Below are 26,644 nucleotides of genomic sequence, written 5' to 3'. Positions count from 1 at the left end.
ACGATGGTCTTCATGTAGCTGGATAACCATGTTGAGGAAATTCGGGGGACAGCCAAGTCTTTCCACGATTAGCCACAGTCCACTTCTGCTCACTGTATCAAACGCCTTGGACAGGTCGACAAACGTTATATACAGTCCCTTGTTCTGCTCTTTGCATTTCTCCTGGAGCTGTCTGAGGACAAACACCATATCTGTAGTGCTCCTGTTGGCTGTGAAACCACACTGACTCTCTGGGAGATAATCTTCAGCAATAGCTGGTATCAGTCTGTTGAGCAGGAGTCTGGCAAGGATCTTGTCTGCGATAGACAGCAGCGGGATTCCCCGATAGTTGGATAGGGGTGGGAACGGGGCCCCTTTTGCACTATCTCAGCGTGGGGGAAAGGGGGAATTGTTGATGCCCTGGGGGAGGGCGTGGCTGGCTGGCTTGGGTCCCGCAACAAGACGAGCGATCCCCCACACCGCAACCTCATCGCCGACCGCCGTCCTTCCTGCCTCGGACCCGAGCTCCCTTGCTTGCAGTTCCACCGCGCGCACTCGACTCCACTCCGCCAACGCAACGCTCCTTGTCCCCCAAGAGCAACCTCTCGACGACACTCTCCAAGCAATTCCAAAACCCAACTCTCTCCAATTCGCCTTGCGCTCGCCTTTTTATAGGCGCAGGAGCAGCCAATATGCAAATTTTAGGATCAGGACGCGATTGGAGGCGGGGCCACGCCCCCCCTGGCCAGCCATTGGTTGGGCAAAAATGGGCATGAACCTCTCCTGATCCTAAAATTTGCATATACGGACTTCACATACACACGCTTGGAGGCGGGGCCAAGCCGCCCCGCGCTCGCCAATTGGACGGAGGAGAAGTGGGCGTGAAGCGTTTCTGATCCGAATTTTCCCCTCGGAAAGGCCGCCATTCGCGCTCGCGGCTCGGTGCGTTCAGCACCAATCGCCGAACGGGCCCGAGACAGCCCGACGTTCAGTGTTCACAGGTGGTGTGGGAATGGCCGTGGAAGCGATGATGTGGGATGAATTCGTGAAGGTAAAGGCGAAGGTGGTGGAGGGTCGGCGTTGTGGTTGTTGTCTGCGGGTTGGAGCGTGGTTGTCGTTGGTGATGATGGCTGGCGTGGTAGTTAATGGCGGTTGAGACGTGGTTGGTTCAAAATAACGACAGAAAAGAAAAAATGGCTAACTCAAAGCGTCGCAGCCCAGATGAATCACATAAATTCCCTCTATACAACGGGTTTGGGCTAACGACACATGTACCTATCGAGATATCTCACCTGAGGGCCCTTTATGGTGTAATGCGAATTTCCACAACCGTAACACTACGTTGTTTCGAGCCGTTCAGAGCAAATATGTATACTGACAATATTTGCTCGGAATACGAGCATCAGAGGGATGATGAGTGAATTCAGTTGCTCCCAAAGAATGGCTGTGCAAGCCAAAAATTGAGACAAAGAAAATGGTATGCTATAGTCTCCAAATCCCAAACAGGGTAAAATATTGCCTGACGAAGTGAAATCCGCCATAACCGAATTTTACCGAAGTGATGAAGTCAACTGAATAATGCCGGGAAAAAAGGACTGTGTGGTGGTCAGGAATGAACATGGAAAAGACAAAATTCAAAAGCGCCTGGTACTAAACAATCTCAAGGAACTGTTTCAGAAATTCAAAGAGAAGAACCCTGGCTTGAAAGTTGGATTCGCGAACTTCGCCATGCTCCATCCATCGGAGTGTGTCCTGGCCAGTTCAGGCGGTACACACAGTGTATGTGTATGTACGATACATCAAAATGTGAAACTCATGATGTTTGGTTCCAAAATGCCACAGATAGCCGAACTTCCGAGCTATCATCATGTGATAGCACGCATAGTTTGTAACCCAGCACAACCGGCATGTTATTTCAGAACTTGTGAAAGTTTCCCATCAATTGAAGACTTCAAAACCGAGCTACTGAGTGCTTATGAACTAGAGGATATTGATGAAATTCAGTTTCAATGGTGGACATCCACCGACAGATCTGAACTGAGCTCCATGGTCCTGCCTTTGGAAGAATTCATTAATCAATTCTGTGAACGCGCGGTGAAATTAGTGAGACATGACTTCATTGCCAAGGCCCAATCTCAGTTTCTGAAAAATAAGAAAGACAAAATCGGTGAAGGAGAATTTGTCATTATTGGAGACTTCTCAGAGAACTATTCGTTTGTCGTACCGGATGCGGTCCAAGGATTCTATTGGAACTGCTCTCAAGGGACAATTCACCCCTGGGTTTACTATTTCAAATCGGATGATGGCAAATTATACCACGATTTGTTCACGATTATATCAGAATACAATACTCACGACGTTGTCTCAGTCCACCTCTTCCAAAGAATGCTCATTGAACACTTGAAATCTAGCTTTGGAAATGTAAAGAAACTACTATTTCCCAGACGGTTGCGCTGGCCAATATAAGAATTGCAAAGCCTCCATAAACCTATGTCGTCACAAATCAGAGTATGGTATTGACGCAGAATGGCATTTTTTGCCACAAGTCATGGCAAGGGCCCTTCAGATGGCGTGGGAGGTACAGTCAAACGAGAAGCAACACGTGAGAGCCTGCGTAGACCTTACAACAGTCAAATTATTTCCCCAAAAGATCTTTTCGCCTTTGATGAAAATGGTTTGAATGAAATGAAGTTCTGTTACGGGATTCAAGAGGCGTATGACGAGGAAGAACGAAATCTGGAAGAAAGGTTAAAAACGGCCAAAACCATAGCTGGAACTCAAAAATTTCATGCTTTCATCCATATTTTTGAAACTGCTCTTCAAGTACGCGAATTCAGCCGAAGCGAGGAACACCGTATCGAGTCAGCTATTTCAAAATCTGCACCAACTTTTAACGGGAAACTCTCAGGTTATGTCACAGTGCACTATGATGGAAAATGGTGGCTTGCCTGCATCATGGAAGCTTTTCAGGACACTCATGAAGTGAAAGTGAATTTTCTTCATCCAAATGGGCCCGCAAATAGTTTCTTTTTTCCTGACATTGAAGATCACTGCATTTTAGGCATTTCTGATATACTTTTTTCCGTAGAACCAAAAACTGCTACAGGTAGAACCTACACAAAACAACAACGTGAATATGCCCATTAAAAGCCACGAAAACGTGAAGCACAGGGCCGCAATTGTAGAAGCAGGTCGCATTTTATCAAGTCCGCGGAGTATCATATACACGGAGTCCGACAGCATTTCAAAACACACTGCCCTTTTTGGCTCCTTTCCTTCCCAGCTCCAACGATGCATAATATTGTTACGGGTCGGGTGTCAGCCGCCAACCGACCGCTCTGAACAGAACCGCAAGTCGAGTCGGCCCGACCGATCGCCCGGAATATAGATCGCCGCCCGGATAACTCCGAGCGACGGGTCCTTGTACAAGAACCGAAATACGCCAATCGGCAGATCACGTGGGGTAGGGTCGATTGCCAATCTTCAATTGACCTAAATACCCACGTGATCAACTACCGGGCTATTCCACCTTCGACGGATCTCGTACGGAACAAACCATCGAGGCGAGCTTGTCCGTGAGCGATTCCGAGCGGCGTCATCGCCGAGAACTGTCGGTCCAAATGTCCCCCTATTACGGCAAACCAACTGCTTTCTAACTCCCAACACACGAAATGTTCAGTCAATGAGGGAATGGACGCAACGAGCAGGTTTACATTCACACAAGGACATTTATTATAATGAAACACGTATGCAATTAAATAAGGCAAAACACGTATGCAATTATACAAGCAACAAAAGCACGACAAAAGAACTACAACCGTCTACTTATTATGTACAGTCATTTACACTTAACAGCAGTTCCGACTTATTAGACGGGCCCACGGACACACGTACGCACACACACACCCAAGAAATGGTGGCAAAGGCCTTTAATCATGAGCTCCACCTCGGAGGACAGGTGAGCTGAAACTCAGAGCTTGACTCGAACCTTTCCACCTCGTGTGGTTTTCAACTTGTCCGGACCCGGGCTCCAGTGAGAGCGAGCTGGATCCAATCGCCGCGATCCTTCCCGAGTTCCCGCGAATCCTCCCGCGCTTCTCAACATGTGCCGGTGAGACGAGGCGCCGATCCTTCCTGTCGATCGTCGCTTCCCCGAGGATCCAACTCCAAGAAGAAGCCGATGCGTCGCACCAAGCTGGGAAACAAAATGGAGAACGAAAAGCTCCACAAAGCAAGAAGAAGAGGAAGAAGCCTCCACTCGCAGCTCGAGCCGAACAACCGGCTCAAGTTCCTTCCAAAACAAAGCAGCAGCCGAAGCTCACTGAGCCAGCCGAAGCAAAAAGCTTCCAAAGGCCTCAAGCCAAGCAAGCCAAGCAGGACCGGATGGCTGAACGACTGCTCTCTCCGAAGCAATAAAGCTTACTCCTCCCACGGGACTCAGCACACAAACTCTGCCCACGGGACTCAGAACGGGACTCCCACAAACTCAGCCCGACAACGGGACTCCCACGAACTCTTTGGGGACTCTTTCTGAACAAAGAAAAGATGTCCTCTTTATCCTTTGCACCCCCTCCCCCGCACCCGGCGTGACTCATGCCCTCGTGATCCACCCCCCGCTCAACCACGGGTGGGAGGGAGTTGTTGACGTCACGGGATGGCAGGGTTCTTCTTCCTCTTCGCAGAAGAGGGGGAGGGACGTCTCCAGTGTTTGCTTCCTAACTATTAAATCGATCCGCAGCACATCTGATCGATTTCAAAACATTTAAACAATGGAAGGTGAGCTATCTTGGGAACAGGCACTTATCGACAAAGCTGACAAAGGGAACCTGTATGTTGTGTGCAATTGAATTCCAAATTCGTAAGACGACCCCTCCCCTTTTTACAGACTCGTCCCGAGTCGTCAAATTTTCGTGTGACCAGCATGTGTAAGTTTTCCCCGAGTACGTTCTACCTTCGGATCCCTGAGTGTGACATTTCTTTATATGTGTCCCAAAAATAAATAACCTAATGCACTGTGTAACTAACTAAACAAACTCTCAGACTCATTCAGACAACTTAACTAAAATTGCCGGCGCTAAAACAAACATGCAGGTGGGGTTCCATGTATTTACAATCTCAACTTATCTATTACATTACATTAACCATGGCCCAGGACTTGTGATCTGTGAAAGGGGAAAGGCAAAAGTCATAGCAAAGTCTTTGGTGCAGGGGAATGGATGGAGATGGTCGCAAAACACAAAAAATGGACTGGATGCACAGGCTGCCTGCAGGGCAGTCCTCACAAAACTGGATGGTCCTGGCACGCATGGTGATGGATGGACACAGGGGCAAACGCAAACAAGGGCTAGCAGGCATGGGGTCATGGCAGAGGCAGGCAACTAGGCATGGCAAGGTAAGCCCATGCAGAACAGGCAGCTGCAGCACAACAGGCCGGCAGGTGAAGCTGGCCGACCTCTGGTGTGGTTCCATCAGGTTTGGAGGGAGTGCTGTGGTGCTGGCCGCTTTGAAGGTGGGCTCAGACCGAGCCTACTGTCTCCCCCCCACTCTATCGCCTTTGCCTGTCTCTGTCCATACCCGCTCCCTTAATTTGCCACAAAAAAACCAAATTTAGCCCCTCTATTTTTATTTGCTTTTTATAATTGTCTCCCTAACCCCTTTTATTGTCTTTGTCCGGCTAACCTATCCTGTCAACCTAGCCCACTCCCAACCCCTACGTTCCCTCTCTGGAGGGGAATAGGGAGAGACTAGCGTTCTGTCTCGTGGCCGAACAAAGCCTCAGAATGGCCTCCTTGGAGTTCAGCGATCTACCAAGGTGAGTCCAGCGGCCTATAACGAGCGAAGGGGTGCATCTCCTATCTACCCTAATATTCATTAACCTGAAACTACCCCGGGGCTTTCCAAAAACGCCTCACACTTTAAAACTATCGGTTCTAAAAACCATGATTCCCGTCGCCTGTGTTGGTGTCCATTATAAATTTGGGCTTTGCCCTCAAATTTTCATACGTGCCCTCGCACAATTTCCTGGCTGGGCAGCGTGGCTCAACTGGCAGGAACTCTCCCCTGCCAAACTCTAACCATGGCACCCCCAGGCCCGCTGTCTGCCTCCGAGCCTAGCTGCTCCCAACAACGCGGGGGGTTGCCCTCTCTGGCATTGCCCCCGTCCGATGCCCACGTGGCGTGTTGATGCCCCAGGTCCCTTTCCGAGGGTCGCCCATGCCCACTACAGTGCCCCTGTGGCATTCTGGCGCTACGGGTCCCGTTTCCGACGGGTCGCCCGTGCTCACTGCACTATCCCGGCCCCTCTTGTGCCCTTGGCCTACTCTGGCCGACTAGTCGGGTGCCCACTAAACAAATACTCAACTTTCCACAGCCACGCTCGCAGCCGGTCCATGAACTCTTGCACCCCTCCAAACGGGTTTCGTGCCTTCTCTCGTCACCAACAACAAAACGACCTCCTGTTAGTAAATTTGAATAACCCACGAGCTAACATTATGCTGACCCTAGGGTCACTTGGGAGGGAATCACTCCTCCTCCCAACCTGTCATTCGCACCATGCATACCACATTTGCTCCACTCGCACACTTGGGCCCACTGTCCTACACTCATTCCTCACACACTTTCCATTTCGCAACTCACACCAACACTCCACACTGCCATCCTTCTAACGAAATCCCCTGACTAACTCGTGCTCCCTCATCATCCCTTAAAACTCATGCACGTTCCATTTACTCTACGTAGCTAAGCTACATCTCCACTACACATTTCCAGTCTGTCCGTGTCTCCAAAAATTCAAAAATTCCATTTCCTAAATCTAAACTAAAATCCCTCTAAATTATCCATTCCACGGGCTCCAAGAGGTACAACCCATGTCCCCATGAAGCCAGTCTCACTAACTCAAACACAACCACCTAACTAGTACTTCCTGTACCCCAAACAAGGGGGTCTTCCACCCCTTGCCTGGGAATCCTGTTCACCCAAAGCGAGGCTTGCTTTTCTCAACTCTTTTTTTTTTTTCATAATGCGCACCACCAGCGCGGCAGTTCACAGCCGCGCTCATTTTCCGTGACGTCATGGCAGCAGCTTGCGCCCCGCGCACCTCGTCCCTCTTGGAGAGTACCGTCCGGCAGGAATTCCCTTCTGCCGGATTCCAAACACGTGCAGCCATGACGTCACTCTGCGCATCTCAAAGCAAGCCCGGCGTTTCGAGGGGTTGCCCACGCGAACACATGTGCTCTGCTCGTCAGAGCTTTACAAACACACTCGCGTGGAGAACCCATCCGGTCCAAATTCCGAATCCAGCCTAGCTTCTGTCCGTCTGCGGGATTGGCTAACATCCACCGCTAGCGCTTCTGGATCGGGTTTCACCTGCGCAGCCGCGCACGTGGCGGCCTTGTGCGTAGCAGAGCACGGACCCCGCGCTCGCTGCTGTGCAAACCCGGCACGGTTCTCAATTCAGCTACGGCCGCTACTCGGCGCTTGTCCTTCATCTGGTCCCGTCGTCGTTCAACGCACACACTCCTGCGTGCCACGACGCTCACACACTCCACCATGACACTCGGACACGGGGATGCAGTTGCGTTCTCCCGCATACAGACTGTCATCTCCCTTACACACAGCGACCTCACACACACTGTCTCTCTCTCACATACCGTGCTTCACTCACTCGTGCCGTTTCACTCACACGTGCCGTTTCCCTCGCACACGTGGTTCCACTCACACACGGTACTTCACTCATACACGGGCTTCCACTCGCAGAGGGGGTTTCATGCACACACGTCATTCCTTCCACACGTGGTGCTTCTTCCACACACGGAGTGCTGGGAAGCACGCACCTCGGCACACTCGTGACCACACCACTCACACACGGGTTCTCTTTCCACACACTGTGCGAGTTTCAACACGCCCGCTGCACTCACACCTTTCACCACACAAACCGGGCCAATCACACTGGGGAATCGTGCCACCACAAGGGTTCCCGGGGCCTCCATACCCCCCAAGCTCCTCGTGCACCCGTCAACAGCACTCGCCCCCTCAAACTCGCTCGGCACGACCGAACTCACCTGGTCGTGATTCGCTTCAAGGGAGAATAGCGTCTCCTTCCGTTCCCGAACGAGGCTATCTGGCTGCTCGCACCGGGTCACGAGACAGTCCGCCAGCTTGCCCCCATTAAGCCTTGCTACCTCTGTGTGTGTGTGTGTCCGTCTTTAACCCCGTCCAATTCACCCTCTATTTCCCGTGTCTCTGTACATTTTATTTCTGTTGTCTCTGCGTGTCTATTAGTTTCTGTTTCTTTCTGGCTCCATTTTCCTTCCCATCTGAGTCGTTCTTCCTCTCTGAGCCCCATTAACTGTTTGTTATCTTTCCGGAGTTTTTCCATCTCTGTGGACTCCAATTTTACTCTCTCCTCGAGTTGATTAATTTCAAAGTCATATTGTTTTTGTTTCCTTTCCCACTGTTCCTCTCGTTCTTCCTTCTCCAATCTTGTTGTTTCTTTCAATCGACTGATTTCTCCTTCCTGCTTCATTCCTTGCTCCTTCACTTTCTCCTCGTACTCCAACCTATTTTTTTCCTTCTGTCGTTCAATTTCAAATTCATACTCTTTTTGTTTTCTATTCCACTCTCTCTCGTTCTTCCTTTTCTAATCTCGTTGTCTCCTTCAATTGACCGATTTCTTTCTCCTGTCTCATTCGTTCTTCTTTCATTACTCTTTCCTGCATCTCATTCTGTAATCTGGCTTCGCTTCCAGCTGTTCAATCTGTACAGTGTGGTTCTTTAACGTTTCATTCTCCATTTTCGTTCTTTCTTCTCTCACCATCCTCAACTCGTTTTGTAATTCCATCTCTTTGTTTTGGTGTTTCAGTATCTCAGAAGCTTTCTTTTCCAATTCCGTCCTCATCTCCACACACTCCAACCTTGCTTTGGCTTCTAACTGTTCGATCTGTACAGTGTGGTTCCTTAGCATTTCATTCTCTGCTGTCGTTCTTTCTTTCAACGTTCTCAGTTCATTTTGTAATCCCATCTCTTTGTTTTGGTGTTTCAGTATCTCAGAAGCTTTCCTTTGTAATTCGTTTTTCATCTCTACACCTCTTTCACATTCTTTCTTCCTCATTTCATTCATTTCCCTTCTGTATTTATTTAGGTATTCCAGGCGATCCTCTTTCAGCTCCTGAACTTGTTCCTGTGCATCGGCCAATCGCTGTGCTTCCGTGTGCACATAATCCTTATGAACCCAGTCTGCGTTGGCTAAGTCCTTTTCCAATGCCCGAATTCGTTTCTGTGCCTCGGCTAATTCAGTTTGTAATGTACTGCCGTCGCCCTGCCTCGCCTGCTATTCCCCCCGTGGTTTGAACCAGTGGGAGGGAGTGCTTCCCCCGCCGTGCAAGTAATAGCGGCCCGCTCACGCCTCGTGCCGTGCTGAGGTGGGGCCACGCCGCCATCTTGCGACTCCGAGTTTGTTTGCCGGAAATGTTCCTGCACAGGCCGCTCCCACTGACTACTATTCGTGGTGCGGTTATAATAATAAAACGGAGAACCAGGTACATTGTTGCATCGCCGTATTTCCCAACCTTCTGGTACGGGTCCAACCCATATGGCGATGGCGTCCTGGACCATGGATTCTAACATTTCCAAATCCATTCCTAATCCCTCCTGCCCCTGCTCGCCTTGGCTGAACATGTTACGTGCTGGGAATAAAATTTATAACGCTCGTAATTTGGGGACACGGGGGGGGGGGGGGGTTGCTCCGTATACCCTTGATCCGACTCCGTGAATTTTGCTACGGAGGCGGAGGGGGCCGAATCGCACTCCTGACATCCAATTGATACTGGCCGGGGGTTAGCCGCCAACCGCCCGCTCTGAATGGAGCCGCAAGTCGAGTCGGCCTGACCAATCGCCCGGAATATAGATCGCTGCCTGGATAACTCCGAGCGACGGGTCCTTGTACAAGAACCGAAATACGCCAATCGGCAGATCACGTGGGGTAGGGTCGATTGCCAATCTTCAATTTACCTAAATACCCACGTGATCCAACTACCGGGGTATTCCACCCTCGACGGATCTTGTACGGAACAAACCGCCGAGGCGAGCTTGTCCGTGCGCGATTCCGAGCGGCGTAATTGCCGAGAACGGTCGGACCAAATGTCCCCTTATTATGGCAAACCAACGGCTTTCTAACTCCCAACACACAAAATGTTCAATCAATGAGGGAATGGACGCAACGAGCAGGTTTACATTCACACAAGGACATTTATTATCATGAAACACGTATGCAATTAAATAAGGCAAAACACATATGCAATTATACAAGCAACAAAAGCACGACAAAAGAACTACAACCGTCTACTTATTATGTACAGTCATTTACACTTAACAGCAGTTCCTACTTATTAGACGGGCCCACGGACACACGTACGCACACACACACACCCAAGAAATGGTGGCAAAGGCCTTTAATCATGAGCTCCACCTCGGAGGACAGGTGAGCTGAAACTCAGAGCTTGACTCAAACCTTTCCACCTCGTGTGGTCTTCAACTTGTCCGGACCCGGGCTCCAGTGAGAGCGAGCTGGATCCAATTGCCGCGATCCTTCCCGAGCTCCCGCGAATCCTCCCGCGCCACCGATCCTTCCTGTCGATCGTCGCTTCCCCGAAGATCCAACTCCAAGAAGAGGCCGATGCGTCGCACCAAGCCGGGAAACAAAATGGAGAACGAAAAGCTCCACAAACCAAGAAGAAGAGGAAGAAGAGGAAGAAGCCTCCACTCGCAGCTCAAGCCGAACAACCGCCTCAAGTTCCTTCCAAAACAAAGCAGCAGCCAAAGCTCACTGAGCCAGCCGAAGCAAAAAGCTTCCGAAGGCCTCAAGCCAAGCAGAACCCGATGGCTGAACGACTGCTCTCTCCGAAGCAAAAAACCTTACTCCTCCCACGGGACTCAGCACACGAACTCTGCCCACGGGACTCAAAATGGGACTCCCACGAACTCAGCCCACGAACTCAGCCCTACCATGGGACTCCCACGAACTCTTTTTGAACAAAGAAAAGATGTCCTCTTTATCCTTTGCACCCCCTCCCCCACACCCGGCATGACTCATGCCCTCGTGATCCACCCCCCGCTCAACCACGGGTGGGAGGGAGTTGTTGACGTCACGGGATGGCAGGGTTCTTCTTCCTCTTCGCAGAAGAGGGGGAGGGACGTCTCCATTGTTTGCTCCCTAACTATTAAATCGATCCGCAGCGCATCTGATCAATTTCAAAACATTTAAACAATGGAAGGTGAGCTATCTCGAGAACATGCACTTATCGACATAGGTGACTAAGGGAACCTGTATGTTGTGTGCAATTGAATTCCAAATTCGTAACAATATGTTTGCCCAACAACCCCATCTCACCCTTTTTCCCCTCTTGCAAACTCTCCAAATTACACACATTTGTCCTCCACTAAAAATTATCCTGTTTTCCCCATATCCATGTTTCCTACCACCCCAATTGTGTATCAAGGAAGTGGATTTTATTGAAAATATGAATAGATTTAAAATATATACGAGATAAATCAAAACTGGTTTCATGACAATCAAATGCCCTACAACAAAAAATTAAGGAAAGAAGATACTAAAACAGGACATGGTACCAAACACATCTGTAAGAAAAGAAAATAATTTTTAAAGTGTGTTTAACCCTGAAACGTTGAAGGTAGGTTTCATGTTAAGTGAGGGTCAGATCTATCTTGGGCAAGATTTATAAATACTTGAGTAATGTCAAAGTCAATTAAATAGTTACATCACAACGGATCATGGGGTGGTTTCCATTCAAGCAGAGATTGTGCATCAACCATGATCTGGTCTTTCTTCAGATCGCCGATATTGCTTTATCTCTACTTTCCCACCTTTGGAATAGACTCTAATCTCAAATTTTTATCCTCAAATCTACTTAGCGATTATGTCAATCGAAGTTGAGCATTGAAAAAAATAAAATTTAACATGTTTTTCCTGCCTCATTCCAGCTTACCATCCATTTTACGAGCTTCTTTGCAAGGAACTTAAACTAGCCGTGCCTACCTGGAGCTTCACTGATGGGTTCAATCAAAATATAGCATGTTGCACTTCACATACAGTACATACTGCATAATTATCTGAGTCTCAATGAGAATGTAAAACGAAGTGATACACACAAAAAATTATCTTTTATAACATGTAGTTGTTGGTGTCTCTGTTGCCAAGGCGGATGGAGGTTATGAGTTCACCCCCCCTGTCTTTCTGTCATATCATGGATGAATTCGGAGGAAACTTTGTGGAAATGGGTGTTTGATAAGGATGAATTGATGCGATTTTGGTGAAGATCCGGATCCAGATACTAGAATAAAAAATGTGATTCTTCACCATTGAGTGATAGGGCCAAAAACGATATGTAGCACATTATCTCAAAAGTTGTGGACGGGTGATGACAAAACTTGATGGATGAGTTGGGTGGATGACAAGAACAAGCCGATTAGACTTTGGTTTAGATCTGGATGCAGATCCGGCCTTTCAGTGGGATACAAAACGTAAACTGTTCAGCTTGGCAGAGCTATGCGCTCTATTGAGTGCCGTTATAGTTGTTTGTGTGTTCCTTCCGTCTACCATTACATCGTTTTCCATTGCTTCCAGAAGTGTATTTTTATATATATATATATATATATATATATATATATATATATATATATATATATATATATATATATTGCATATATAAAATGTGTACTCCTTCCTTTTACGTTATGCTTTATTCTAAACAGTTCCTTCCTGCTGTTGCACCATTGGAAATCGCCACATTAAATTCCTGGGGCCTGCTTCTTCTCCTTCCATTCTGGAAAGACGGGCTTTTAAAACAGGCATTTTTATGATTAAAAAAAGACAAGTTTTTGTTCCAAGTATATTATATCAATTATAAGCTTTTTATCATTTTTAGCTCGCCTGTTCGAAGAACAGAGAGCTATAACGATACCCCCGGCGTGAGCGTCAACGTCAGCGTGAAAATGTTAAAGTTTTTGGTGCAAGTTATTTTTTCCTTTCTCATGTTTTTATCTACCACACTATTTTTTATATGCCCGATATGTATATATATATATATATATATATATATATATATATATATATATATATATATATATATATATACATATATACATATATACATATATATATATATATATATATATATATATATCGGGGCGTATAATGTGATACCTGTCGTCCGTCCATCCGTTCCTGTCCGCACTCTAACTCCCAAAGTTTTCAACTTTCATGTTTCAAATTTGGTACATAGGTACAGACTGTGGAGACGGTGTGTCGCGACAAACGTTCGTCATCTAAAGTGGTTGCCATGGCAACCAGGATGCTGTTTTTCATCCGTTCCTGTCCACACTCTAACTCCCAAAGTTTTCAACTTTCATGTTTCATATTTGGTACATAGGTACAGACTGTGGAGACTGTGCGTCATGACATTCGTTCGTCATCTAAAGTGGTTGCCATGGCAACCAGGATGCTGTTTTCCATGTAGTAGCACAATTCTGTATATACCTTCTTGTTCGGGTGTATATTGTGCTCACTTGCGCTCTTGTTACTGATTACAATATACAAATACATATATTGCTTTAAAATTATTTGGATCAGACTTCACTGCAAAGCTTTATAAAAAAAATATTAATTATTAGACTAGTCTTGTAAAACGATAAATGTATTAACAGGCGAGCATTGGGTGGCTTTGACACCAACTTTGGTTATTATTCCAAGAGAGCAGGAACCCTTGAGAATAAAGCGTGACAGATGGATGGACACAGGCACAGACACACTTCTCTTCTTAATAAAAGATTAATTCAACAAGATTGAAAAAAAAAGAAGAAAATATTGACATTTTATCGGAACTTTTGAAGAAACAAAAAAATCTTCAACATGTTTGAGCTGCCATTGGTCTCTTGGTGGGTGGAACATCATAAAATTCTCAAATATTTGAAATGGTTTTATGCCCAAGCTGAGTATTCCCAATGATAACCCATTATCCTGATGGATAAATGCATACAATAATAATAATAATTTATCACATCTCATGAAACTTAAATTTTACAACAAAAAGGGGGTTCCAATTTGGCAAGACTCAAAGCCTGCTCTTCTGCTCTTGCTCACCCTCTCTCTGTTCTATTCACCCTCTCATTTTCCCAAGGTCATCTGCCATCTGCTTGGAAATCTGCTAACATCACTGCCCTGCATAAAAAAGGTGCAAAAACAGATCCCTGTAACTATAGACCAATCAGCCTTCTCCCAATCATCAGCAAGGTTATGGAATCCATCATCGCCTCAGACATGAAATCCTTCCTCTTCTCCAATGGCTTGATTTCCAATCATCAATTTGGTTTCAGACCAGGTCACTCTACCCTAGATATGCTGCTACTGCTCTCCCATCAATGGATGGAGGTCCTCAATGCCAGACAGGAAATCCGAGCCGTATCCCTGGACATATCACGTGCTTTTGACACAGTCTGGCACCCTGCCCTACTCACCAAACTCTCTTCCCATGGTATTCAAGGCCATCTCCACTCATGGCTCGCAGACTTCCTCTCCTGTCGCAGTCAACGTGTGGCCCTAAATGGAGTTCTTTCATCCCCTCTTCCTGTGCAGGCTGGAGTTCCTCAAGGTAGTGTTCTGGGCCCTGTTCTTTTTCTGGTTTTCATCAATGATCTCTCGGACTCTCTGGAAAATCCTCTATTTCTCTTTGCCGATGACTCCACCCTCTGCCGTACCATCTGTCATCCCTCAGACCGGCAAGCAGCAGCTTCTTCGCTCACTGCAGATCTGGATAAAATCACAAACTGGTCCAACACGTGGAACATGTCTTTCAATCCAGACAAATCTCACACTCTCACTATGTCTCTTCGAAAGGACCGTTTAGAAAACCCCCCCATCCACTTTCTCAACAATCCTCTGGAAGAAGTCTTTTCTTTCAAGCTTCTGGGTCTCACTATCTGCCATGACCTTTCCTGGGAAAGTCACATTTCCAACCTTGCCTCAAAAGCCAGTCGCCGACTGGGAATCCTCCGTCGTGCAAAGTCCTTCCTCGGCCCTCTTGAGCTCCTGACCACTTACAAAGCTTTTGTCCGTAGCCTGATGGAGTACTGCTCTCCCCTCTGGGCTGGTGCTCCTGCCTCCCACCTTTCTCGACTTCACGCTGTCGAAACCAGGGCTTTTAAGATCATCGGCATCTCCCGCAATGAAGCTGAGTCTTTGGGCCTCTCACTCAATCACCGCAGGTTGGTCGGTGGTCTTTCTGTCTTCTACCGACTCCTCTCCAGCCTTGCCCCCTGCTCTCTCTGCGATTTGTCCCAACCACATTTCCACAGGGCGCTCAAGGTCCGCCAACAACCCCCTTCTGGTAAAACTACCAAAATCACGAATCACTGCTCATCTTCACTCTTTCATTCCTCTTTTTCCCGCCTTTGGAATAAACTTCCTCACTCTATTCTTTCCCATTCTTCCCTCCAGGCTTTCAAAACAGCTGTTCACCACCACCTCTTATCTTCCCCCATCCAAATCCTCGATCTTTTCTACCCCCGATAATCCACCCAAGCCCACTTCCTTCAATTCTCCTGCTTTCCTTCCTGAAAGTCCCTGTAATGTCCATCTTCTCCTCGCCATGTTCCCCGTCCCATCCCCATCCCTCTCCCTTCCACAGTTCACCTGTGTCTGTTCCCCAATGATTTGTCCCTTCCACTCCCGCCCCTCTTGTCTCATGCCTCCTTGCTGTGAGTTGTGTGTTAGCTCTCATACGAGCCTCGACCAAGGTATACAAAAAAAAAAAAAAAAAAAAAGACTTACGCTGTCCCCAGCGGCCTGTGCGTGGATGAAGGTAGTTGGGATACAGACCATTAGGCCTTTCCATCTTTTGTAGAACCTTCCGAACATTCAGCACCTTGGGATGTTTAAGTTATTGAGGAAGGGTCAGAAGTGGAGGGCAGAGGGGTATAGAGATGGACAGAGTTCAGAGTTAACAAAACAAAAGAAGAATGAAAGATCAGAACCAATTAAGAATGACCAGATCATTCACAAAACAAAACAAGAAAAAGAGCAATGAGAGATCGCAGACCTTGCCAGGACTTATTTTGTGTGCTGTGTTGTGTGGTGTTTGTGTAGTTTTGTGTGGTGTATTTTGTGGCATTTGTATCCTGGTGTGCTACATAATAAATAAGAAACATAACTAGAACTGCCACTTTATAACTACTGGCAGTGATGACCGGGTACCAACACGTCCTGCTTTGATGCAACCCCCCTTTGATTGGACACCTGACCCTGACCCATGATGTTTATAATTATTATTCAATTGAATTTAGAATGAGATTAAAACAAATTAAATTCAAATCAAATGGAAGACCAAACATGTAGTCCTGCATTGGAGTAATCAGAAGGAACCCAAACAAGCAAAAAGCAAAGATGAAGTCATCAGGAGGAACCTGGATAGGATTCACATTTCAGCTGATACTACTCTACCCTCAAACCCATCCAGGCACAGCCAAGTGAGCCTTATTCAAAAAATAAAAAAATCTAAAAAATAAAAAACCCCAAACCTCTAAATCAAAAATATAAATAATTCTGGCTGCCAGATCATGTGTCCAATAAAGTTGAAATTTAAAACATGTATTCCCCATCACTACGAGATCATAACTGTGAAGTTTCACGTCGATTGATTAAACGGTTGCAGAGAAAACATTATTTTATATTTTTCTTCAATGCAATATAGCTGCCGAACCATGTGACCTATCAATCATTCCTTAAACTTGTACACCCAAGGCTTGAGGAACATTTGTGTGAAGTTTCCCCTCAATCTGTCCAGCCGTTCTGGAGAAGAAGATTTTTATAGGTTTTAGGGTAAATCCATAATGGCTGCCAACCCATGTGACCTCTGATGTCATATGTGTGAACCTTTTGTTCCTCATTGATAGGCTGTAATACTTAAGTTTCACCTCAATCTGTTCAGCCACTTCAGAGAAGATGATTTTTGAATGTTAAAAAAAACTAAAAAAAACAAAAAAACAAACATGACTGTCAAATCATGTGACCAATGACATCATCAAAATAATTTCTGTATACTATTTTATCCCCAGATGACCCTCAAAATTTTCATACTGATCAGATGTAGCATACGACATATGCAATTATCACAGCACAACGAAGGCACCTACGACGTCATAAATAAAAAATATAAAAAAAATCAGACATTCCCCATATGTGCCAAGTTTCAATTTGTGCCTGGGTGTGGTTTCAGATAAAGAGGTCCAAAGTTTTTCCAATGACCTATGATGTCATAATTGTTAAATCATTCCACACGAGTCGTCACACCAATGGTGAAACGTCTCAATCCGACAAGCGGTTGCGGAGAAAAACACGAAAGTTCTGTATGGACAAACAAACAGACAGAGACAGACAGACAAACAGACCCAAACGCAATACCCTCTCCTTCGGCGAGGGTAACAAGGGAGCAGTGAGCGGTGGGAACCCACCGCGTTAATGTATGCGGGGTCACCGGTGAGAAAGGAGAGGTGAGCAAACTCGAGATGCAGAGTACCAAACTCTGCCAGAATGCTGCACCCAGATGAAGCCCAATTCCAGTTTCTGCCGACACCACTGTCACACAGAGCAACAAACAAACAAACTGACATTCACATCAGGCTAAATGTTTGGCCAACATCAAATTATAGTTAAAAACTGCATGCACACGTATGATTAGCGATTTAATCCTAGAATATGCCACCACATGGTCACATCAATGCACAGGCAAGATCATCATAACAAAAGCAAACAAGGCAAGTAATCAAAAGCAAACCTTTTGAGGTTTAGTAGAGCCCATGGGATGCCCAAAGGTGTCCTGAACGCTGGAAGTAATTTCTCTGCCAAATGCACTGCTTTCAACTTAAATACCTGAGCACATATATGAGTGAACGTGGAAGATCAATTCCGAGTGATGCGGTTCATCCAGGCAAGAAAAAAAAAACAATATAATGCAGCCAAGCCAGAGTACTAACCAGGTAACCAAACCTGTTTTCACGTTATGTCATTTCTGCAGAAGCATGTATTAGAGATGAAACATAGCGGTTCAACAAGCCTTCCATAAACAAACATGAAATAACTAACATGGTGATGGCGCAGACATGCAAGAACTTTTGCAAATCAGCATTCTGTCTGCTTCACATGATGTGAAGTCATCACTCTGACATTTTCCTGCCCTCCACCCTTTTACTTCCTTTCTCAACTTTGCTATCCATTTTCAAAACCAGACACAACAACAACAAGCAAAACTGCTTTGCAAAGCCTGATTCTTATCCCTCTTCCCATGTACAAGATGACATTGGTAGAATGACTTTTGCCTGGAAACCCTGCACAGGATGGAGAATGGGGTTACATTCGAAGGCTCGGAGCATTCACCTCCTCTCCAGAGAGATAGTAAGCAGCCAGGAGACCACCAACAAAGCGAATATTCACCTCGAACACGGAAACCTCAGCATTCTGTGACACATGGATCAGAAAGAAAAGTCGATATGTCTGAGAATTATCACCAATGGGCAAAGTAGGGTGGGAAAAACAAACAACCAAACAATCTTTTCCAAGATAATAAATATGGACAATCGGTTCAACATTGAAACTACTGGTGAGGTCCCAATTATGTGGAATGTGCTTGTTTTAGAAGCATAGTGCATCAAATCTGGAAGTATCTGGGGCTGGGAGAGTGGAACACATTGCAGGCAAATGGTTTCCAAAGGCTGGTGACTTCTTGAGCCTGTCTTTTGATTTGATTTTGATGTACCATACTCTTTACAGAGTGTTGATGCTTCAGTCTCTTGGCAAGGGTTACACTGGGTGGTTTGTTATTGCCATGCTCCATCCTTTTAAATGTTCAGCGTCAAGCAAGGAAGCACCAGAACCATTTTTTAAAGTTTTTGGTATGACTCGGCCAGGCTTTGAACTACCGACCGACCTCCTAGACCCAAAACGGACACTTCAACCATTACACCACCGAATCTCGTCAAGCCTGTCCGACATACACAAATTACTCCCGGTGATAAAGGCCATTGAGGGAACCCTGGAGCCAATCTCACAAGTCTTTTAGTTTATGTTGGAAATCTTGTTGAATGTGGTGATTACAAAAATCAGTGTTTAGTGTGTGTGGTCAATAAGGAGGCTCACCCTAACCACAGATTATATATATATATATATATATATATATATATATATATATATATATATATATATATATATATATATATATATATATATATATATATATATATATATATATATATATATATATATATATATATATATATATATATATATATATATATATATATATATATATACACATGAAGAAGCACCATAGCATGACAGATTTATAATGCTTCAATAAAAGTCAAAAGTCAACGTAATGTCATGCACCACATATTAAACTTGAAGGCCACTCGGTAGAGCGCATACCTCCACCTGGATCCAGATTCGGATCTTCACCAAAATCGAATCAATTCGTCCTTGTCACACACCCAACTTGTCCACCAAGTTTCGTCTGAATCGGTCCATATGTTCTTGAGATATCGTGCTATGTATCGTTTTTCGCCCTATCTCTCAATGGTGAAGAATCACTTAAAAATTTGAGTCTCCGGATCTTCACCAAAATCTACTCAATTCATCCTTGTCCCACACCCAATCGGCCCACCAAATTTCATCTGAATCCGTCCACAATGTTTTGTGATATCCTGCACACTAACAAACATGATACCTGCAAAATCCACCCCCCCCCCACCAAAAAAAAAAAGTTGCAATGGATACATCAAATTGTCCATTTCATGAGGATTAAAAGTGACTGTATTAATCAAAGTACAGGTCAATCGGATGAAAATCGATTTTACAAACTTGACCTCGAGTTGACCTTTTCACCTCAAAAATAATTAATTGAATAACCATTTAATGATGCAATATGCAATTATTATTCAAATTTGAAGTCAGATGGAAAAATGACAATTTGAGAAATCCCTACCTTTGACTTTTTGGCCTCAAAAATGAATTGAATAGCCATGTCAATAATGCAATATGCAATTATTATTCAAATTTCAAGTTAATTGGATGAAATTTTTTAGAAGAAAATTAATGATTTCAGAAAGTTGACCTGTACCTTTTCACCTCCAAAAAAGAATTTATTTTTTTATCACTTTCAGTGATGCACTATGCAATTGCCGTTTAATGTTCAATTTAATAGGATGAAAATTGAGGATTTTTTCAGATTAAGTTTGACCTTGAGTTGACCTTTGACCTCAAAAATAGTTGGTTTCCCAATTCAGTGACCCAATATGCAAATCCTGTTCAACTTTCAAGTCAATCAGATGCAAAATGACCTAAGTTTTTGTTTCAAAAAATTTCACCTAAGTTTTTGACCTATGTTGACCTTTTTACCTCAAAATCAAAAGGCCTCTTGCATATGACCAACCTTATCATTTTGTGAAGTTTCGTGAAGATCGGTTTAAAATTGTGACCTGTAGGCGATTGACATACAAACACACAAACAAACAAACAAGAAAGACGTTGTGCAAAGCACGCCATTGTGAAATACCAAAAACAAATATGACCTCAAAAATAATTGGGGGTTGAAATCAGTGATCAAATATGTAAATACTCTTCAAATTTCAAGTCAATTGGATGAAAATTGACAATTTTAGAAAGTCGGCCTATGTTGCCGTTTAAAATAATTGGTGGTTGAATATAGTGACCAAATATGCAAATCCCTTTCAAATTTAAAGTCATTTGGATGAAAATTGAAAATTTTAGAAATGCAGCCTATGTTGACCTCAACCAATTATTTTTGAGTTCAGTAACCTGATATGCAAATCCTCTTCAAATTTCAAGTCAATTGGATGGAAAAAAAAAAAAAAAAAAAAAAAAAAAAAACTTGACAAGGTTGTTGACCTTTGGCCCATGTTGTCCTTTTGACCTCAAGAACACTAGGCTTCTTGCTTATGACGAACTATACTGGGTGGTGAAGTTTCGTGAAGATATGTTTAAAATTGTGATTTGTAGGTGATTGACAGACAAACAGACAAACAAAATAACGCACAGGACCAACCAATTTACTTGAAAAAAAATCGTCGATTTTCAGAAGTAACAAACAGGGGTGAAAACATAGCCTCCATCCACCTTCGGTGGGCAGAGGAAACTATACAACCAAAGGCTTTAATGTGATACTAAACAAAAAAGATGCGTAATGATATCTATATATATATATATATATATATATATATATATATATATATATATATATATATATATATATATATATATATATATATATATATATAATTATATAAACATGTTGCGACATCAATTTGCCTCCTTTCAAGATCTTTCAAAACCAGTCCTCGGTTAACCCTCTCTTTCAAAATTACTCTCCCGTACACCAGCCCTCTCAACCCCTATATACTCTCCTCAGAAGAAGTTACACAAACTTATCTATCAGTCTCCAGGCACATTAAAATGTACACATATTTCCCTCCACCACCTCCCTTTAACCAACTTCCCATTACTGACCTACACTGCTACCCTCACCACCCCCCCCAAACATCCTCAATCCACCAAGCACATTCTCAATTTTCGCCTACCACGTTGAAGTCCAGGTTCTTTTCCACCCATTCTTTGGCTTGTGCAAACTCCTCGTGCAGTTCCATTATGTACAGTGTGTCTAATGCGTCCACGATACTGGCGCCCATTTGAGTGTTACCTGCACAACAATCAGCATCACATGAGGCACACGGCCGAACACAGCAACTTTTGCAAACAAATAAAACAAACATTAATACCCACACGCTGGCTCACAATTACTCTTTTACTTCTATGTACTCACATATCTCCTTGTTGGTTTGTTGGTTTGCTTCAACGTGCTCTAAGGCCTTGCTCAAAAGCTCTAATAGATTATTTATGCATTGTCGATCATGTATATCGACCAGCCAACTCAACATTTTCTTTCTCTTTGAGAAAAAGTGCTTCTTCACCCATATATTTTCTCCGTTCACCCCTTCCCCCCAAACAAACCAAGAATACCTTTCCCAACCAAGGCAAATCACACTTCCTCACTCAGCTTTCAAAGTCAAAACTCACAACGCATATCCCAACACGTCCATTTGCTCATGTGCACCAAGCAGAGTATTCCGGTTTGTAACCTCATCACAGCTGGCATTAAAAAAACAAAAAAACCCAGGTCGTCACTAACACAAAAACCGACACTCTAAACCTTCCTTTCAGTCCCCCAATCAAAGCTAAGCTGATGTTTGTACATTTCCAATCAATCACATTATTATCTCCATGATTTTTGAAAAGAACAAACAAAAAAAGGGGGTATTGTCATCGGCTCCGTCCACATTTCTATCTGCCTTTCCTTCTGTCTGTCCGTCTGTCTGTCTGTCACGCTATGTCCTCCTAAATAGTTGTGCAGAAATTCACAAAACTTGGTAGTTATGATCAACACATGGCAGGAAGGTGTAAGAGCAGTAATATTTTAGTCCCACCTCCTGAGGTGGGGTCAAAAGGTCAAATACCAAAAAATGCAATTATGAGCAAATTTTTAAACATTTTAAATGAAACTGTAAATGCAATCAACATTAGGGGACGCAAGAAATATGTAACAATATTTTGGATTTGATCCCCGATTCATGCCTGTGGTGGGTACTTAGAGTCACAGGAGTCAAAAACTTAAGAAAACCAACTAAAAATTTGATAGTCATTTCTGGTGGAATTTAATGCTATCTTTCAACTTTGCTTTCAGTGGGAAGCATGGGGATTTGCGATGGTGTGCAATCAACTTCACTGTAGTTGTTATATTTTTCCCATACCACCCCTACATATGGAGTACTATCCATACTCCATGGTAGCACCTTTCATGAAAAAAAAACCAACACAAGATGCTGAGCAAAAAGACGAAACAAAAACGAAAAATAGATAAATAGAAAATACACCAGCTACAGTTAGAACTAGGACACTCGGTCGAGCGCATACCTCCGCCACGAAATGCCTGATCCACAAGAACATATCAGGCCCAATACGTTTTTGAAATATCATGCTGTACAGTACTATATCGTTTTTGGCCCTATCTCTCAATGGTGAAGAATAATTTAAAAATTAACTAATTATCGTATCCAGATCCGCATTTGGATCTTCACTAAAATCAAATAAATTTGTCATGGTCACATACCCAACCTGTCCAGCAATTTTTATCCGAATCCATCCACTACTTTTTGAGATAACGTGCTATATATCATTTTGGCCCTCTCTCTCAGTGGTAAAGAATCACTTAAAAATTATAGTAATCGGATCCGGATCCAGATCTTCATCAAAATCCAATCAGTTCTTCCTTGTCACACACCCAACGTGTCCACCAAATTTCATCTGGATCCGTCCACAACTTTTTGAGATATCCTGCACACAGACAGACAGACCAACAGACAAAGAGGGGTGAAAACATAACCTCCTTCACCTTCGGTGGTGGAGGTAATAACACTTCACTGGGAAAAGAAATTTAAAAAAAAGAGAAGTAAGGAAAGTTAAAATGAATAAAGAAGGTAGACTACCCAAAAGCCTGTGAAGGAAGAAGTCTTTACTTAGGTTTGTAAAACAAAGGGAATGTGAAGAGAAAGAGTTCTAAAGCTGGGGAGCATACTTGGAAAATAAATCACAATCACCGACAGTTCAGTTTTCAATCGTGCAAAAGGCACAGCAAGGGCACCAAGAGGTGAAAATAAAACAGAAGGGATCACAAGTCTAAAGATATGGTGCAGTCAGGCTATCAATGGCCGAGCGACGAGCATGATTTTGTACAAATCATCATAATTTTGAATACAGCATGTGGCTGCTGGCTGCATCATTGCTGGAAGCGGGGCTGGTTCCCAGACACAGTTGCCCCATTGTCAGTTAGAAAAATTTGTAATTTGTTTTGAATGACGGCAAAAAATATGCAAACTCACTGGGAGTCACAAAAAACACTGTGGGATCTTTACTGTCCACCAACTAATGCTGGCAGACGGACACCCGGTTCAACGTTCATCTGAGGGATCGCAAATGTAATGATGCCTCTCCCTCCTATGAAACACTGGGATGAGAGTTTATAGATGTCTGGATTCAAACCCAGATGAGACAGCTTAAAGACAAGTGTATTTTGTGAACGATTAATTGTTGAATAGGATGAAACCGATTAAGCTCCTTAAGAATGGGTGTGATGTTGATGGAACTTGCATGACTGTGTAACAATTATCGAGGCATAATGTGAACAAAACGAGGATGAGGCAGTTAAGACTTAGGATGACCTGTGAATAGCGAGTTGCAATAATCAAGGTGAGGAATGATTCAACAGCAGATTAAAATTGCAGAACCTGTTCTCGAAACAATAAAAGAATGGAGCTTTCGCAATATTGTGCAACTAGTACAGTGTAGATTTCAATGTTTTGTGAATACAAGTATCAAAACATAATGTTGAAGCCCCAAAAAATTCTAAAATTTCAGATTTGGTCACAAGGAATAGGATTATGTTGACCCATTGTCAATGTAGGGTTGGCACGATTGCATGGAGGTATTTGCACTCACCTCTGAGCTGTCTCTGGCCTGGGTTTTAATCTCAACCCTGCTATAAACTATCACCTGGTGTTTCGCAGACAAGGCGATTCATCAGTGTGGGTCGTTCCTCCGATGGATGTTAAACTGGGCGTTTCATCTGCCAGCATTAGTTGCTGGATGTTGAAAATCCGAGGGTGTCCTTTGCAAAAAGGTCAGTTATTGCTGGTGTCATGACTAAATTCTACATTCCTGTCACCTTCAGTTGAATCACAGACCTGATCAGCCAGTTCGTGAAAGATTTGGGCCAAAAACACTCCCTGGCCAACCCCAAATGGGGGAATAATTGGAGCCGTTAAAGAAGCAGTAGTTGTAGTAGTTGTAGTAGCAGGTTTTCTTAAAAACATATGGGGAACAGCTATAAAGATTCTCATTTAACTTGAGAAAATTGGTGTTTCGCCACAATTTGACAGTAAACTAACAAAAGGAGAAGGAACTAGTCGAAGCAGGACTTGTTGGATCAAAAGACAGATCATATACACTTAGATATCATCAGCATGACAATGCAAAGCAATTTGTCAGCAAATGGTGTTTCCCAAGGAGTGAAAGATAAACGGAAAAAGCAGTGTTGCAAGATCTGAGCCTTGAGGAATCCCAATCTAAATGGGAATTTGATCCATTCTCAAAATATCATATTCTATCACTTCGACAACATTTATGGAAAGTACCAGGAACAAAAAGTACAGTTCGATGAGAAATGTAAAATCTTTGAGGCAAAATGATACTACTATGGCTGAAGACTGTAATGTGAACATCCTTCCCTCAAAGATTGTTTTTATATGATATTACTTTATAAAAGTCAGTTATGTCGTTAAGTATGTGTGTAGTCAGATCCCCTTCCTTTTGTCTTGTGGGAGAATCAAAGGTGTGCGTTGCAGTTTCTTTTAGTTAGGTTATTAAATCTAACAAGCCATCTAACAACCACCCCATCTGCATGACCCCTCGGCCCATCACGATCCACCACCAACCAGCTGCCTTCTCGCACCCTGACGTGCCAAGGCAAGATCTCGTGGTTCCGGTTTCTCGGCTCCCACAAACGTAGCAACTCTTTCACGACGGCTTTTACAACATTGATACTGTTGCTCGTCAAGTATGAACCCGCGTGGAAGAGTGACTGAGGTTTCCCGGCAGGGGCCAAGGCACCGCCCCGGAAGAGTGGGCCGTAGGACCCTGTCCAATCAAAGGTGGACAGCGAGGTGTGTTTCACCAAGGGCCCCTCCCCGTTGAGGAGGTTAAAAAAAAAAATCGCCGAGCACTCTCTGAGAGCAGAGTTTTGGTGGGTTTTTGCTGTTACGAAGGGGTTACGAAGGGGTGGTAACAGTGGTTGTTACGAGGGCTATCACGAGGGTTGAGCAGAAGGTCGCCGAAGTGGCGAACGTGTCTCTGCTGGTCCTCTACAAAGAAGGAAAGAGCGACCCCCTACCCCCCTCCGTGGACCCTGGCCAATCACAACCCGAGCTCCGCCACGAACTTCGAGTTCCACACCAGCGACCATTGTCAGGTGCCGCATTGCAAAGCACCCCCTTCCTCCGACGGTCAGGTACCCAGCCGGACTCTGACCCCCAGCTCGTCTCTCTCCTCGGCTGCGAGGGTCCAATAAAGAACTCTGGGTTTATTTAATTTGTGTGTGTGTCTGAGTGTACGCCCGTCTTTTCAGTAGAACTGATTAAGTGTTTTTGGATCATTGTAAATATTCCTTGCTTGCATATTCGCGTTAAGTCTTGCCTTTGTCTTTTACTGTAAATAAAACTTGTTAGAAATGTCCCCATTTCGTTTCCGTACCTTCTTGCATTGGTCCAGCATGGTTCGGATCTGAGTTTAGCTGGGTTTTTATACCCGATAATCCATTCATTCCAGTCGGCACGGCTTTGGCAGTTTCTGCTCGGCTGCACCCGAATCGGAGTTGGTAGTCGGTAGTTGGAACTCTACCGCAGTCGGTAGAGTGACCCGGTTCGAGCAAGACGTGCCGAGGGCGTGGTTTCCCCGGTAGTCGAAATCGAAACGTAGTTA

At 44.4% G+C, this 26,644-nt stretch overlaps 1 protein-coding gene across 5 annotated transcripts in view; it reads right to left on the bottom strand.

Moving 5' to 3' along the window:
• LOC147034400 (mannosyl-oligosaccharide 1,2-alpha-mannosidase IA-like) overlaps window positions 1-26,644 on the bottom strand; it is a 106,507-nt gene that overhangs the window by 62,252 nt on the left and 17,611 nt on the right. For all 5 annotated transcript variants that reach the window (XM_085882342.1, XM_085882344.1, XM_085882355.1 and 2 more), the window contains exons 3-7: window positions 21,637-21,755; window positions 18,422-18,502; window positions 17,823-17,917; window positions 17,500-17,623; window positions 15,821-15,914 (exon numbers count right to left, since the gene is read on the bottom strand). In XM_085882342.1, coding sequence (XP_085738468.1) covers window positions 15,821-15,914; window positions 17,500-17,623; window positions 17,823-17,917; window positions 18,422-18,502; window positions 21,637-21,755 — 513 coding nt within the window. The remainder of the gene's footprint in view (window positions 1-15,820; window positions 15,915-17,499; window positions 17,624-17,822; window positions 17,918-18,421; window positions 18,503-21,636; window positions 21,756-26,644) is intronic.

This window comes from Eptatretus burgeri, chromosome 1, assembly GCF_056783735.1.
Source record: "Eptatretus burgeri isolate ZD-2024b chromosome 1, Ebu_testis_v1, whole genome shotgun sequence".
Lineage (NCBI taxonomy): Eukaryota > Metazoa > Chordata > Myxini > Myxiniformes > Myxinidae > Eptatretus > Eptatretus burgeri.
The sequence above is the reverse complement of the archived record's forward strand: the minus strand, read 5'-3'. Positions and strand labels throughout refer to the sequence as shown.